Source organism: Phacochoerus africanus, chromosome 2 (assembly GCF_016906955.1).
Source record: "Phacochoerus africanus isolate WHEZ1 chromosome 2, ROS_Pafr_v1, whole genome shotgun sequence".
Taxonomy (NCBI): Eukaryota; Metazoa; Chordata; class Mammalia; order Artiodactyla; family Suidae; genus Phacochoerus; species Phacochoerus africanus.
The window spans coordinates 19,839,866-19,856,398 of record NC_062545.1 but is presented as its reverse complement, the minus strand read 5'-3'; the positions used below and the strand labels follow the sequence as shown (position 1 = coordinate 19,856,398).

Here is a 16,533-nt window from a genome sequence, read left to right as displayed (position 1 = left end):
ATATCTGCCTTGAGCTGTTCATTCTCACTTCTTTGTGGTGCCCTCACCTCTGACTTTCTCTTGTCCTGTAAATGCCAATTTTGATTGGCTAATGAGAAAGTGAGAATGATAAGGAAATAACAACTTAGCTCAGCTGACTGCCTCTTTTACAAATAAGGAAACAGTTTGTTCTTCTGGATTTCAAGATAAATTAATAACATTTTTTAAAATCCTGTACACAGAGGTCATTTTTAGTGCTTTTATTTAGCAATATTCCACGGGATTTTGAAATATATTTGCCATCCCATTCATTGAGGACAAGAGGTTCTTCCAAAACATTTGTAATAGCCCCCCAACTGATTTTGTCCATCAAAGCAAAAAAGAGAAAAAAAATCCACCCTAAAAAGTCTTTCTGTAATGGAAATTGCATAGCTGGATTTCTTAGATATTAAAGAAATTCACACAGACCCATTTATACAATTAGCTAGACATATCCCATTTTTAAGATTAAATTTTACACAACACATTATGACAATAAATGGGTTACTTGAATACAGTCATTATTGCTACTTTTTTTTAACATAATGATTTTTATTTTTTTCCATTATAGCTCATTTACATGGATTAGCAATGAGATCCTGCTGTGTAGCACTGGGAACTATGTCTGGTCACTTATGATGAAGCATGATAATTTGAGAAAAAAGAATGTATACATGTATGTGCAACTGGGTCACCATGCCGTACAGTAGAATATTGCTACTTTTTTTAGCAAGAGAGCTATACTTAACAATATTTAATCCTGGCTTATACATTTAACTTTGTCAAATTCTAGAATACATGTGTCCTCTCTAGCCTTCTTTGCCCCAATTAAATGCCATCTCCCCTGAGTTCCACAGTTATAAGATGCCTCTTCCTCCTCTGAACTCCAGTGGAACTTGCCTTTCATCCTTATCCCCATACTTCCTAAATCGGAGTCTCTCATATCTATCAATAAATATTTATGGAAGAAAAGGAACAGAAAAATAAATAAGCATTGTAGTTTAATAGAAAAAGTAAGGGTTTTGAATCAGACAAAACAAGCTTTGTATCTTATTTCATCTATTTATTCGCCGTGTGATAGAGAACAATTGATTTAATCTCTCTGAGCCTTATAAATGAGTTTCCCCATTTATATAATGGAGATGATAAAAACTCCCTCAGAGGGTACCATGAAGACTGAATGAATCAGATGGTAAAGCACCTAGCACATAAGATGCACCCAATAAGTTACCTCCCCTTCCTCACACTGGCATATCATTACTAGTTCAACTCTGCAGTCTACTCGAACACGGGGCTGTTTCTAGGCTATGAGCCTTTTTGAATGCAAGATCTTATTAATCTTTGCATTATCTATAGAACCAGGATAGCAAATGCATAGTCTGGAGGCACAGTAACTGTGTATTGTATTAAACTGAGAGCTAAATCAGGATCACTCCTAAACTGTGGGACCATTTTCTGCAGACTTTGGCACTTTGAGATCTTTTGGGAAAACAGCTCCCCTTGTGAACTCTGCAAGGCCACTCCGGCCTTGAACAGCTCTCCATGGTTTAAATTCGGATAAATACCTCCCTGAATTCTATGGCAACTGATCAGAACACTGTTTTATTTCTCACTATAGGAACTGCTGCAGAAAAATTCACCTTACTCTGAGAAATGCTGAACTCATCACAGTATGCTGGCCAATCATAAGTTGTGTGGAAAAAGCACTGAATCCTAGTTATAAACTCCAGCTCCTCCCTGAACACCCCTGAGACCTTGGGCAAGCTCTTTGCTCACAGAGCCTCAGTTAAAACAAATAGAGACAAAAATTCTACTGAGGTTGTGGGTAGAGAAGGAAGTTAAGGCCTTGGAACACACTATAACAACTAGGAAGCAGGATCCAAAAAAAAAAAAAAGTCTAGAAAGTCATTGCTTTTGGTCATATGGGGCTCTTATTTTGTCGTAGTTCAGGCTCCTCGTTTTATAATTCCATTTCAGTACAGCAGAAAAGCTGCGCGTGTATGTGTATGTGCGTGTGTGTGTACATGCACACACACAGTGATGGCATCAACACTGTGGCTCGCGCTCTTTTCTTCCACACGCGGTCACAATGCAACAAGCAAGGGGAATCGTGACTTCACAGCACAAGAAAGCAGCGACCGTGCAACAAAGAACTGCATGTGGATGTTTTGTCAGATGCTGGAACCACACTACACAGCCCAGCCGCGTGTGGATTTTTCTCGTGTGTCAATCACAGCTTCCTTTGTAATATATTTCAGAGAAGATACAGCTCAACCAAAGTACATCAGAAAGCTACCTCCCGACTAAAGAAGGCGGGTCAGGGGAGATGCAGGTCAGTCTTTCCAGTGGAGGAAGAATCTTGGTTTCTAGGCCATTTACTAACACCACCCCAGGCTTCCTAAGGGAACGGGGCCGGAGGTGGGGTGGGGGGAGCGCCAGTTCCATCACCTACACGCTGCATATGGAAGGACGAAGCTTCCCAAATTTCTGATAAAAGTCTTCCTCTGCCCGGGCCAAGGCGTCTTCATCGATGTACACAGCCGGCCTCTTGGCCAGAAGGAAGTACTGCACCTTCCTGCGATTCCAGCCGCGCACGTACTGGAGCCAGCCGCACACTGCGGCGGTGGAGCGGCCCACGCCGGCGTTGCAGTGCACGTACACCGTGTGTCCGTTCTCCAGCAGCGCGTGCAGGAGGCACACGGCCTGGGGCAGCATCTGAACGCGGCCTGGGATTGAGAAAGCACAGCACACACAAGTGAGAAGTGACAACCACCCCCGCGCCCCGGGGCGGGGGGGCGGGGGTGGGGGTCGCCGCGAATCTGACTCCTCCAGCGCACAATCACAGTGGGATGGAGGAGAGGCAGGGATGTGAGAGCTTGCTTCGCTCTGTAGTTTTGAAGAAAACGGTGGGACAGTATCAAAACCTGCTCATAATAAGGTGGAAAGAGCCGCCAGAGCAATAGGTCAGCTCTGAATCTTCACTTGATATTGCTGTTCTTTCGAGTGACCTCTGCATCCGTGCAAATTTCCCTTCAATGGTAAGCTCATTATCGCCTAACCATCGTCAGAAGAATGGAATTTTACATCAAAATGGTCTGTACGGATAGGGCAGCGCTTTAAAGGATTTCAAAGAGAAGCTCACAGGTCCTGTCACCTGAATTTCCTTTCATCCAAATGGATCTTCCAATAAGAAAAAGAATGTGTGTGTGTATATATATATATATATATATATATCACTGGGTCACTGTGCTGTACAGCAGCAATTGATAGAACATTGTAAATCTACTGTTCTTTAATTTAAAAAAATTTTTAAGGATCTTCTAGGTAAATGCAAAACAAACAATTAATACATATTGGTTAAAGGAGTGAATATGACTTATTCAATATACCACTAATTTTCATGTGCCCAATGGAATGGCTAACTTATTAGTTGAAACGCATGGGACAGCCAATCATTCACTTGTTGCCTCCTTATAGAATGTGTATGAAAACTGATTTAATTTCATCTTTATTGGGTGGTTATGATTATAGGTATTGCTGCTCTATGACTGCTATTTTGATGAGTAGATGACTCAAATGTCTTCCCTTTTTCACACTGAGACAGGATACGCAATACTCCGCTGAGGCCCATTGGATGCAGACCTTCTCCATCATCCTGGGGACAGAGGGCTGCCTAAAATCAGCACATCCCTGGATACCTAGTTTCTGCTGCACACAGATTCTCCGAGCAAAATTAGCTTAGTGAATTTTTTTGGAGGGTGGAGGAAAAAATATATATTTTTTAAATACATATTTTAAAATATATATTTATTAAAATATATATTATTAAAATTTTTTATTAAAATATATATATTTTTTAGGGCTGTACCTGCGACATATGGAACCCAGGCTGGGGGTCCAGTGAAAGTTACAGCTGTAAGCCTATATCGCAGCCACAGCAATGGGGGATCCAAGTCATGTCTGCAAACTACACCACAGCGCACAGCAACGCCAGATCCTTAACCCATTAGCCAAGGCCAGGAATCAAACCTGCATCCTTACGGATACTAGTCAGGTTCCTTTCTGCTGAGCCACAACAGGAACTCCTGGGTCAGCATATATTACTTCAAGAAGGAAGGAAAGAGGAAAGCTATACAGAATCCTGGATGAAAACTGTGCTGTGACATTCTTCAGCTGCTCTCTGTCCTCAACCACTAGGGACACCACGGTCCTGGGGGATCCTCAGGGGCCACAGAGAAGCTACCTGTCCAGCCTTCACATTGCCTCCCAGCAGAGGAGAGGAAAGGCCCTCTCTCAAAGTTCATGGCAGATTTTTACTGAGACCTAGAATTCTCCCATAAGAGCCGCTCAAGTAAGTTTAGACTTTCCTCCTTAGATGTCCTCTTTTAAAATGCAAGTGCCCTGAAGGGGCCAGCACAACACCTTGCAATCAGGCATCAGCCCCTTAGGAGAGACTTTATGGAAGCCCTACAGTGGCCTGAAGGCCTCCCATGGAAGCGGTGGAGGGGGGGGGGTGTCTTGGCTTCAGGCACACCACACTCTGAGATCAGAGCAGGAAATCAAACAGAAGCCAGATAATATTCTAATGTTGCTGCTGGGGCTCTGTTAATCCCTCTGACAAGGGATCTAAAGGCCTCACACAGCATTTCAGAGACGTTTTTAACAGGAATGTTTTAGGCAGAGCACACTTTGCATTTCCTGAAGCCCCATCTCTTCCCAGAGCCTGTTGCTACACTTTCAAGTTCCCTTCCTGGTCCCCAAGGGCATCTGAAGTGGAGACATACCAGCTCCCCAGCCTTGCTGAGTTTCTGAGTCCAAACTGAACTTTAAGTTAAACTTTAATTGATCCGTGCCTCTGTGTTTGGTTGCAGGGTTCTCTGAGGTTATAGCTAGGTGGGCCTGCCATACAGTCCGTTGCTCTAGAGGCAGTAAAACATTACCGGAGACTAACAAGGTGTAAGAGAGCATATCTACTGGACAGATATCTCGCTGTATGTCTCAGGGAGAGTACTGTGTATTTGATCCACTCTTTGAATTGGGGCATCAGAGGAGGCAAAACCTCCAAGGTCGGTTTGAGTGACCCTGCTGATAGGGTTAAGCCCGTTCAAGGGCAGAGCTTCTGTGGCCTGAGAGGGTTTTAGAGGTTTACTTTCCATAATATTGGCAGAGAAGGGAACTCCCAGTGATGGATCTGGGAAGCTTGGGTTCTTCCTGCCCCTGCCACAGCTGGTATTGTTTTTCAAGTTCCCTGTAAAAGCTGCCTCTCCAGTTACCATGTGCATTGCCAGGAGATAAACATTTTTTAATGTGGGTTTTCAAATGCCCAATAGACAAGGAGACCACAGTGGCCATTTGCAGGGGGAGCTGCCAGAGTCAGAGTCCCAGAGTCAATACTCAGCTTCTGCAGTATCGGCAGACGCAGCCCACCGCAGCCAGGGCGGCTCTATGGACCCATCAAGATCCCTTCCTCTGACCTTCTCTCTGGCCAGAGGTTACCCAAGGAAGGGTCTGCACCAAATGGCCGAATGACCTAGTATCTCCCCCTTCCCTTTTTATCCGTAAAAGACTCCTTAACAGGTATGTATACAGTTTAGAAGTTGAAAAGGAATAGGTGCTTAAGGTTCAGTGAGCTCAGACGCATAATCCTGGAAGGTAAATGTCACGTGGAAACTCCAGAAGGCTCTCAGTTTAAACACAGGCTTCACCCGCCAGGAGTCTTCTCCTAGAAGCCCTCAGCCATCCCACTTAAGACCTGTCAAACAATTATTTAAAAAGCATAAAGAATGAAGAAAGAACAAAAAAGGAGCACCAGAGAAGCAGATGATCTAGGACATCTATCTATCTCTGGTCCTGGCCTCGGCTGGACGGTTTTCTTTTGGCCCCACATTGATTGATGACAGCTAACTATACTGAGCCCTTTCTATCTGCCAAGCACTGTTGTAAGTAACTGTGCGTGCAATAGCTCCATGACTGCCACCTCTCAACAACTATGAGGTTGGTGCTATAATTATCCTTAGTTATGTCTGAAATCTGCCCATGGTTATTTCCTAATGGCGACTCAAACCCGGCCATCCAGATTCTAAAGACTGGTCTTAACTTCTGTACCATGGTCCTTCCCTAATCTACCCAGTCAGTGGCACTTGTTGGCTCCCCTGCAGTCAGTCTGAATTCTCAGCCAGTCCTTGCAGCCACCTTGTCTGCTCATGCCCTGGCTCTCACTCCACTGTGAGAATCCCGGGGCTCAGCCCTCACCCTAGAGTGGCCACCTCTGTCCTACAGACACATGTTCTTCTGCTTGAAAACCCATTCTAAGGATCCTGAGCTAATACATAACCCACCAAGAAATCACAAGAGGGTCCCCATATCAGAGCTCACACAACAAAGTCAGGGTCAGCCAGAGCCTCTAATTTCTATGCTTCATATATTTAAGCTCCAGATAGAATTGAATTCAATAAAAGTTTCCATTTTCCAAAAACAATAATACCTCAAGGCAAGAGAGAACCACTGATTCTTTTTTAATGTAAAATATTCCACATTTTAAATGTTGGCAACTAAGTTGAAAATTTCAAAAATTTAAAATTTGAAAGTGCAGGTCCAACAGAACACTGCACCATCTGTGATTCTTACTTTGAAATTTAAAACAGGCCTGACTCTCCATAGAGGCTCAGTAAATATTCGTTAAGTACATGAATTAAAACAAAGTAAAACAAAACCATGAATACCGATTTGATCTGACATACTCTGAGTTCCCTCTAATCTAACTTCTGGTCCACATCTCCTCCAGGCTAATGCAACTCTGGAATGATAAACACTACATGAAAAGATGCAATGAGCCAGCAAGCAGAGGTTGTGAGCGGTGGGGACAGGGGTATGGTGGGCAGCCCAAGGCTTTAGGACCTGAATAAATGGGAATGGGGGATCCTAAAGATATCTGCGACTGAGCTAAGCTCTCCCTGAGAGAAATCATTCCCAGCATAACGTTCAGCCTCCCTCTCTCTCCCTCTCTCTTTCTTTCTTTCTCTCTATCTCTCTCTCTCACACACACACACACACACACAGACCTTTCTTAATCCAGAGGCAGATTCATAGCTGAATGTATTACTATTTTATTTGAGCATATCTTCTTTTCCTTATTATAGATAAGGTCCACATTATAACACCCTTTGGCAGAAACTGAGGGACTTGGACTAATAATATAGTCCTGACCTTGGGATTTGCAAGGCACCGTCCTATCAATTATCTCATTCTCTTGTTATAATCCTGTAAGGCAGAAATTATTACTCTCCTTTTTCCAGATGCAGGAACGAGCCTGCCCATATCACACAGCAGCTCAGACAGTGATAAGGCTCCAAGGCCAATGTCTTTGCTTCATGGCAACACTGAATTTAGTGTGTTGAGTCAGAGAAAGAAGGCAGGCTGTGACAACAAAGGGGTGGCCGCGGACTTGGGACAGCATATTAACCTTTTTGGGAGACAAGGATGGACCATGTGTTATCAATAGCACTGAAATAATGGAAGCCAAAACCTAATCTGAGAACTTCCTACCTGGACCAAAACTGACTTTCAATGAACAGATTTAATGTTTTCAGGTGAGGGCTATACTGGGGAGCTTTTTGTTTCTCAGGTGAAAGATACAAACCACAATTTTTTTTAAAAAAGAAAAAAGTCTCAAAAAACCCCAACCCCTCTGCATATGACAAAAAGAACAAGAGGAAGGATCGATGGCACGATTGATTGTAACAGGTCTGTGACAACAGGCCTAACAAACTGTCTTCTTTCCTCAGACTTTATCTGACAGCAGTATGCTGTGGCTCAAAACACTTCCAGATGGATTTTCCCCTAGAGTATTAAAAATATTCAGCTGAATTAATCTCTGTGTTCATTGTGCTAATATTGTGGGCCACACAGATTGATTTATTGGTCAAAAATGCCTCTGTGACTAGGAGGCAGTTGTTAGCCCTTTGACTGCTCCCCCAGGCTATGCTGAACCAAAGAAACCCTTTCCTTGGTCTTGGAGTTGGGCCTTTTTCAAGTGGGGGCTTTCATTTTGCTGCCACTTCATGTTCCCAGACTGCCTCAGTGTAGAAGATACTTCATTGTAGGACTGGGTTCTGGTGACTGGTGACTCTATGAGCTACCCCCACCCCTCAAAAAAAGGTCTGACTACAATTACAGTGGGTCTTTGGCGATAGAATTTTCCTTCAGATTTCTTCATCTTCCCAAACTATCAAGCAAACTGCCTATTTTTCAGCAGGGTTTTGGGGGGTGATCAGTGCAGGGGGTGGATCAGGCCATAAGTAACTTCTCTGAGCCTCCTCTCATATAATACTCCAAGGGGATAACAATGCTATAAGATCAGGATCAAAGAAGAAAAAATCAAAACATTCTCTGGAAGCTGCTGGCACACTACCCTAACAATCTTCTCTTTTGAAACCAGAGAAACAAACTGGACAGGGCAAATATGACCTAGATTCCACCAGCGCTCTTCTATGCAAATAAAAGGGCTTTTTGTTTTGTTTTGTTTTGTTTTTTTCCTTCCTTGAAAAAAGACAGAGATCTTGCAACTAAATCAAGTTCCTCTGGATGAGCATTAATTACCAAGACGAGTAACCAAACCATCTCCTCCTTTAAGAAGAAAAATGATACTTCATCCCCAGTGACACCTCAGTTCAGACAGACACAAAGAAGGGCCCAGCCCAGCCAGGAAGACCACCTGAGATTCTTAAAGAGCCCAGGCAGCCACGGTCCTGTGACTTAGGCAACCTGTGATTCTCTGAGTCTCCTGCCACCAACCACATCTTGGACTGTTGACTCTGGGGAGATAAGGTGGCCCCCTGGACACTCATGGCTTTGTCAAACTCCAGCTGAAGATGAACATGACAGATTGAAAGTGGGGGTAGTGGCCTGCAGAGAGTGAGGGAAGCGTCTGCGTGAGCATGTAGAGGAGCTTCATCATATAGTGTCGAGAGCAACATTCTGAGCCTGACCGCCTGTGTTGAAATCCAGGCTGTGTCTCTGCTATAGGACCTCAGCCAGCTTACCTTTTTGTACCTCGTTCTTCGGCAAAATGGAGATAACTACAACATCTGCCTGGATGCTTGTCAAAAGAATTAAATGAGTTAATGCCTGAAACTGCTGAAAAGAGTATTTGATACCTAATGTACTTTGGGGGGAAGAGGGCTAATGATAGACACATTTCCTCGCCTGGCATCACTGCCTTCCTTCTTTCCCCCAGAATAGCAGTTCCCCGGGCTCCCTCAGCCTGCGCCATACCATAGCTCTCTGCTGCCCCCTGCTGACTTCTGTTTGATATTATTAGGGTAACTTGTCCTCTCGGCTTCAGGTTCCATTCCTTTCTACTGGGACCCTATTCTACAACTAGGCTGAAATACAGATCATTCCTCTCAAACATCATGCTTCCATGCCTTGGCCTATGTTGTTTCTCCCACCTGGCATGTCCTTCCTCCCTCTACTGTGACCTGCCATGTCCACTTCAAATACCAGACCGCTCACGTAGCCTTCCTGGGCTCGCTCCTCTATAGAAAGTGCTCTGCCCACACCATAACCCTCCCTCTTAGCACACATGACTCATTCTTCTCCTCACATTATTCTTTGTACTATAATTAGTTTTGAACATGTCTTACTGCCTCTTACCATTAGATCAAAATTGTGCCTTATTTGTCTGTTTCCCCAGCAGCACCCATGTCACACCCTAATTCCCTGCACACGAAGACACACTTAGTATTTGTGCAATAAGTGAAGCATCACTGTCGCCATCCTACCCCGAGCTGTGTTATTTCTCCTGATCTCTCACCTTAACTACCTCAGTAACCTGACTGGGGTCCCCAGATCTACTTCAGGCTCACCCCCACATTCCCTACACTGAGATTAAAGGGCAATTTTGGAAGGAAAAAAAAATGGTTATCTTGGCATCTCTGAGCCTTGCACCCTTTCAACTGCTTCTCACTGCTTTAGGATAGAGTCCAAGGTTTTTATCGTGTCCCAAATCATGCAGGACTCTGCTCCCTCATCCCCAGACCTGCAGCCATGTCGGGTTTCTTGCAATTTCTATAACATTCTGTGCTCTCCTGCAATGGGGATTCTTCCCAAGTTGCTCCCTCTGCCTGGGAGCTTTTTCTCTCCTCACCCTGGCCCAACCCACCTTTGAGATCTCAGCTCAAATGTACATAAGCAAACCGTCCCTAGCCCTTCTTCCTAAGTCTGGTTTGCTTGTGCATGCTCTCAGAGCAATGTCTATGTAGCTTTCTAACCAAAATACTCATCATAGTTTTGAATTTCTTTTGTAGTCATTTGGTCAATGCGTGTCTTCCCTACAGGACTATAAGCTCCATGAAGTCAGGAGTGTGCCTGCTCATCACTGCTGTATTCCCACACGCTAGCCTAGAGATACACAATAAATATATGTTTAATAAATAAATAAATTGAAGGATTCGGAATCCTAGCCAAGGGGTCAAAAGAAATATATATATATATGTATATATATATTTATATATTTATTCCATATCTATCATTCACATGTAGGTCATTCAATTATAGATAGAAAGGTAGGTAGGTAGGCAGATACACGGACAGAAAAAAAAATAGCAAGGGCTTGTCTGAAACACATTCAACAAGGAGCCGGAAAGCTCCCTTGGATGCTCACCTTCAGTGCTCATATCTGGCGTTGGCATCCAGATGTAGACCAAGCCTTCTTCCTTATAAAGCCTAATCATAGTGTCTGGAGTCATGGGTTCTGGGTAGCGGTTACAGCCTGAGGAATTCTGTACAATATCCCATTCCGTCTGGAAATTCATTACAGCTGTAATCCCCAGTTCATGCTTCAGTTTGATGGTTACGTGTTCCACTTGGCGAGGGCAGCTGCCCAGCCAGATATTGGGTAGAATTCTAATAAGAAGACATGGAGTTAACTGTTACTATTACGATGTTAGGATTTGAGACCTGAGGAGATGCATAAAACATGCAGAATTAAAATGCAATTAACCTTTGAATCTGGCACAGGAGAAGCTGTACTAAGAATACGAGAACACTGGAGTTCCCTAGTGGCTCAGCAGATTAAGGATCCAGTGTTGTCACTGCTGTGGCTCAGGTTGCCACTGTGGCGTGGGTTTCAGCCCTGGCCCAGGAGCTTTTGCATGCCATGGATGAGGCAAAAAAATTTATAAGAGGAATATGAGAATCTATATTATTATTATTGAAAGATGAAAATACCAGTGGTGGTATTTTGGGGGAAACAAATAATTCAATTAACTGGAACACCAAGAAATAGGCATTAGAAAATCAAACTAGTAATATATTAAGGTAAGTCCACTCAGTCATATTTATTCCGTGAATGTATATGTTCAATATTAGGAAACCCGTCTACTTATTTCTTTTTTTTTTTTTCATTTTCTTTTACAGCCATCCCTGCAGCATGTGGAAGTTCCTAGTTCAAGGGTCGAATCAGAGCTGCAGCTGCAGGACTATGCCACAGCTATAGCAACATAGGATCCTAGCCATATCTGAACCCTGTGCTGCAGCTTGTTGCAATGCCAGATCCTTAACCCACTAAGTGAGGCCAGGGATCAGATATCCTCATCCTCACAGACACTATGTCCGGTTCTTAACCTGCTGAGCCACAATGGGAACTCCCCATCAACATATATCAAATACTAACAAATTAAAGGCAAAACCTATAATTATACAATAAACTTTGGGAAACATGCTACAATTTAGCAATTATTCCTGTTTAAAACTCTCTATAAAAATTTCAAGTCGTACAAGACTAACAGAAACTAGCAAACAGCAATTTTCTTTGAAATAAAATCAAAGTAAAGACTACTTCCATTGGTACTTAACATTATATGTTTCGTCTAATGTTACAAATGAGAGGGAGAAATGTAACCATGTGTAAAAATATATTCAACTATAAAAGCTAAGAAAAGTATTAAAATATTAAGATACCTGGGTGAAGGAAAATACACAAAAATCAAACAGCTTTTCTCTGTACTACCAATAGCCAGGTAGTGTATGGGGTGGGGGGAGGTCATTCAAAAATAATAACAAACTTATAAAACATACAGGAATACCTTTAACCAGAAAGAAATATAAAATTTTACTGGAGGGCATTAAGAAAACAATAGCAACAAATAAATACTGTGATGTTGTAGCCTGTAATAAAAATATATACATTTGTTCTTCATCCCCATTTCTGGTACAGAACTCCTAAAACCACTGAAATTTCCTAAGTGATGAGAGACAAAAAGGTGTCTTTTGTTAATGAGGCAACTTTTGGATGCACCTGAGGATGAGGGCTGGTTGCTAGGGGTACCAACCTTGTGATTAGAGGGTTGGAACTTTCATCCCACCTGCTGACCTCCTGGGAGGGGAGAAGAGCTGGAGGTTGAATAAGTCACCTTTAGCCAATGATTTAATTAACCATGCCTATGAAATGAAGTCTCCATAAAACCCCAAAGAACAGGGATTGAGGAGCCTCCATATTGGGGAACATGTGGAGGTTCTGAGAAAGCAGGATCAGAGGGGTGGGAGGGAGCATGGGACCTCTGCCTTTTTCCCCATGCCTTCCCCTAGGCATCTCTTACATCTGCTCCTGAGTTATGTCCTTTTATAATAAACTGGTGATCTAGTAAGTCAAATGTTTCTCTGAGTTCTTTGAGCTGCTTTAGCAAATTAATCAAACTCAGGTCCAAGGAGTGAGTCTGGGGAATCTCCCATCTGTAGCTGGTCAGTCAAACACAGAGGTTACAACATGAGCTTGCAACTGGCTTCTGAAGGCAGGTTGGGGTGGTAGGTCTTGTGGGACTGAATACTTAACCTGTGGAATCTGATGCTATCTGTGGGTAGATAATGTCAGAACTGAGTTGCACTGCAGGACACCAAGCTGGTCTCTGGAGAATTGCCTGGATGTGTGAGAAAATTTCCTCTCCTACAAATTGGAAGTGGTACCCAGAATCCAAAAGACATACTGTGCTCAGTAATTGGAAGACTTAAAATCATAAAATGGAAATATCTTAAAAATGTAAATATTTTCCAAATAAACATATAAATTTAATCATATATTATAATGTGTTGCATATAGTGCATATAATCTTGTTCACTGATTATTTCACATGCACCTTCCTTCAGAACCAATGGGTAAATATTTCAAACTTCACTTGATTCGCATTTCCTAGAACCTTCCAAGGCTCATGATGGAGCATTCAGTCAATAGTTATTAGATGACATGGCAGGCATCACTGATGCTCACCTGTGCTCCCAGGTATCCCTTTTTCAGCATGGAGGACTAAAACTCCTCTCTGCCTCAAAGATAGACATGGCCATGTGACTTGCTTTTGTCAATAACTCGTGAGCTCAAGTGACACGTGTCACTTCCAGAGACACACTTAAAACTGTATGCATGGTTCTTCACTCTTTCTGCTGAAAAGATCATGAAGACACATTTGGATGTTGACTGAAGAAACCCTTATCCTCAGGTGGATTATCAAGTCATCTGAGGGAGAACAGCTGCTCAGAGAGCTAAAGGCTCATTGCGTTAAGCCTATTTTGGCATTATTTGTTACCACAGCATAACTTGACTTGTTCTGACCAATACAAAGTCCGTTGCAGTCTCCAACATGCGGGAAAGAAACAGAGCAAAGGGACTACATTTTTATCTGGCTACTTTCATTCTGAGTTTACACCAGTCATTTGCAATTGGGAACAATTTCATTTTTTAGAGGATATTTGATGGTGATTATGGAAACGTTTTTGATTGTCAGACTGGGTCATGCTAGTGATATCTAGTAAATTGAGACTAGAGATATTGCTGAGCATCCTGCAATGCACAGGACAGCTCCCCACAACAAAGAATGGTTTTCTCCAAAATGTCCATAGAGTGGAGGTTAAGCCTTCATTTAGGAGAATAAAAGTGGAATAGAACTGTTTATTTTTATAGGAAGAAAAGGAGCGTGGAACAGAAATAAGACAAGAGATCTAGGAAGTGAACCAAAGTTCTAATACTGGATCACCGAACAGCAGGATAACATGTTTAGTGTGGTATAATGGAAAGGGCACTAAACACAAGCTAGAAAAACTGGGTTCAAATACAGTTTTAACACAATATTTTTTAAAGCACTTGGTAATAATTGTCTGATCTTAAACCAATTTATTTATCATCTCTGAGCCTTTGGTGTTTACATTCTTAAAATGGGTCTAAACTAGTTCACAGAAATTCTGTAAGGAGTAAATACAAATAAGTAGGGTATTTGAATAGGATTGACACTAGCAGATACACAATAAATGCAAGTGGAGTTTATCTCTAGTTATTATAATTTACTTATTTTAGCAGTTTATTTTGTATTGAAAAGACTGTTCATATAATTTTTCACTGTTCTGTATATTCTTTATTTGAATGCCGCAGAGTCTAGGCTATCCTATTTTTAAAATATGAAATCCAGCTTTTTTTTTCCCCTTTGGGCTGTTTTTATCATTGTGGATGTTAATATAAGAAGCCAACTGACTAATCCTCCAGTGTGGGTATTACCCATCCTCAATGAAAATATCTTACAAGATCACGCGTCATCTTTCTAAAGCTTAAATCCTCCAGGAAAGAATAAACTAATTTTTTATTTCTGCTCAGGTTCTAAGAATAATGGGTTATTAGAAATTTCCTTGTGGATTATTGATAATTATTATGGAAAAAAGAAAAGGATAAAATTTAAAATAAAAAAATCAGAAACCCAGGAAAGACTTAACGAGGAAAGAGGCACAGGATGCAAAGGTCTTTTTAACCTTATTTCTGGCCCCAAAGAATGCTCAGATACCCTACCGGACCCAGTGGACTGAGCTCAGATGCCAGCAGGGACATGGCAAGAGTGCCAGAGCTATGCTTGATCAGGACACTGTCAGCTGAGTAGACAGTCTTTGCAGGAATGGAAACTTTACACCCCCTGGGTCGTTGGCCCTTCTCTCTGGCTGTTTAGTTAGAGTAGGAAGCTTCCGCTCTCTAAATGTTCCATCCCTCCTTCCATTATTCCTCAAAGACTCCTGCTGTCACCTATGGGATGCCTAGTAAGTAGCACTGTTGGGCTGCCATACTTAAACTTTGGGGTTTCACTGAGCGTGCTTATATACACTCAGCTGGAAAAGAAGGAAGTGGACATGTCAGTTCTATAACCAAGAAATATAACCTTTTTTTGTCTTTAGAGGGCTTAACCCACGGCATATAGAAGTTTCCAGGCTAGGAGTTGAATCAGAGCTGCAGCAGCCGGCCTACACCACAGCCACAGCCACAGCAACTCGGGATCCGAGCCACATCTGCCCCTACACCACAGCTCACAGCAACGCTGGATCCTTAACCCACTGAGTGAAGCCAGGGGTTGAACCGGCATCCTCATGGATACTAGTTGGGTTCATTACCGCTGAGCCTCAACAAGAACTCCAAACTATAACTTTTTAAACATCACTGTACTTTTACTGGCAAAATCTTGACTGGATTGGTTACATATTAAAATGAGTATTCATGACAAGCAAGCTAAACTCCAAATGTTCCCCCAGAGTTCTCTTGAATATTGTACTTTTTGAGTGGGTAGCACGCAGTTGTTATCTAGCAGATAAATGCCAAAGGAAAGTGGCTAGCATGCAAGATTTGCATAAACACCAAAGAATAGCTCATAGAGATATACAAAGGGTAAATCAGGACATTTGAGCCTACAAAACAAGAAATGAGAATCCCAAACCAGACTCAATATGTAGATCGCATTGTGTTGCTAGAAAAGGTGTTATTATATCATTCAGCCTTGGTCTTCAAATGTGTTTAAACTAACCAGGAACTCTCAGGAAACTCAAAAAAAATCAAAGGTAAACAGGCTCAAAGTTGGTACCTTAACATATATGTTTCCCATGTTAAGTTTCTAATGAAAATAAGCCCTTGAAATACAAACCCACTCACTCACATACAAATAACACCAGATATTTTATATCAGATGTTTTCAAATTTTTGATAACATAATGAATTCTTTCTCCAAAAATACTAGAAGTCAGAGTCCATATTCAATATATAATAAATCAATAAAAAATAATCCCTGACTTTTTAAGCAAGATGTTCTGAACCTAGGAGATAGATAACTCAAGATAAATCCTGAAAACAAGCACTGGATTGAAGGATAGAGATTTGGAGTTGTAAAGTAAATTGTGCTGAACCATTACATGGGATACGAAGACAAAATACCAGGCTTGTTGGAAACACACAGATCAATAGATTCTGCTTAATCAGACAGCTAAAGTGCCCTTTATATGCATCCTATTTCAGCTTGTTGTCTCTAAGAGATGATACAATTTCTAATTGAATGATACAATATAGTAATAAAATACATGGTGACCTTTCTAAACAGTAATTAAACTTTTACTTATCCATTCAAAAAAGACTGATTTGACACCATTAAAAGTCAATTTTTTACTCATCTTAGTTTTAATCTTCTTTTGGTGTCAATGATACTTTAAACAATTTTTAAAATCCAA

General features: G+C 41.9%; 1 protein-coding gene across 1 annotated transcript in view; it reads right to left on the bottom strand.

Annotated features, from left to right (window-relative positions):
* Positions 1-693: 693 nt before the first annotated feature.
* Positions 694-16,533, bottom strand: part of EPM2A (EPM2A glucan phosphatase, laforin) — an 86,361-nt gene continuing 70,521 nt past the window's right edge. Inside the window, exons 3-4 of the mRNA XM_047769998.1 lie at positions 10,682-10,923; positions 694-2,744 (exon numbers count right to left, since the gene is read on the bottom strand). Of these exons, the coding sequence (XP_047625954.1) occupies positions 2,467-2,744; positions 10,682-10,923 (520 nt within the window). The 3' untranslated portion in view covers positions 694-2,466. The remainder of the gene's footprint in view (positions 2,745-10,681; positions 10,924-16,533) is intronic.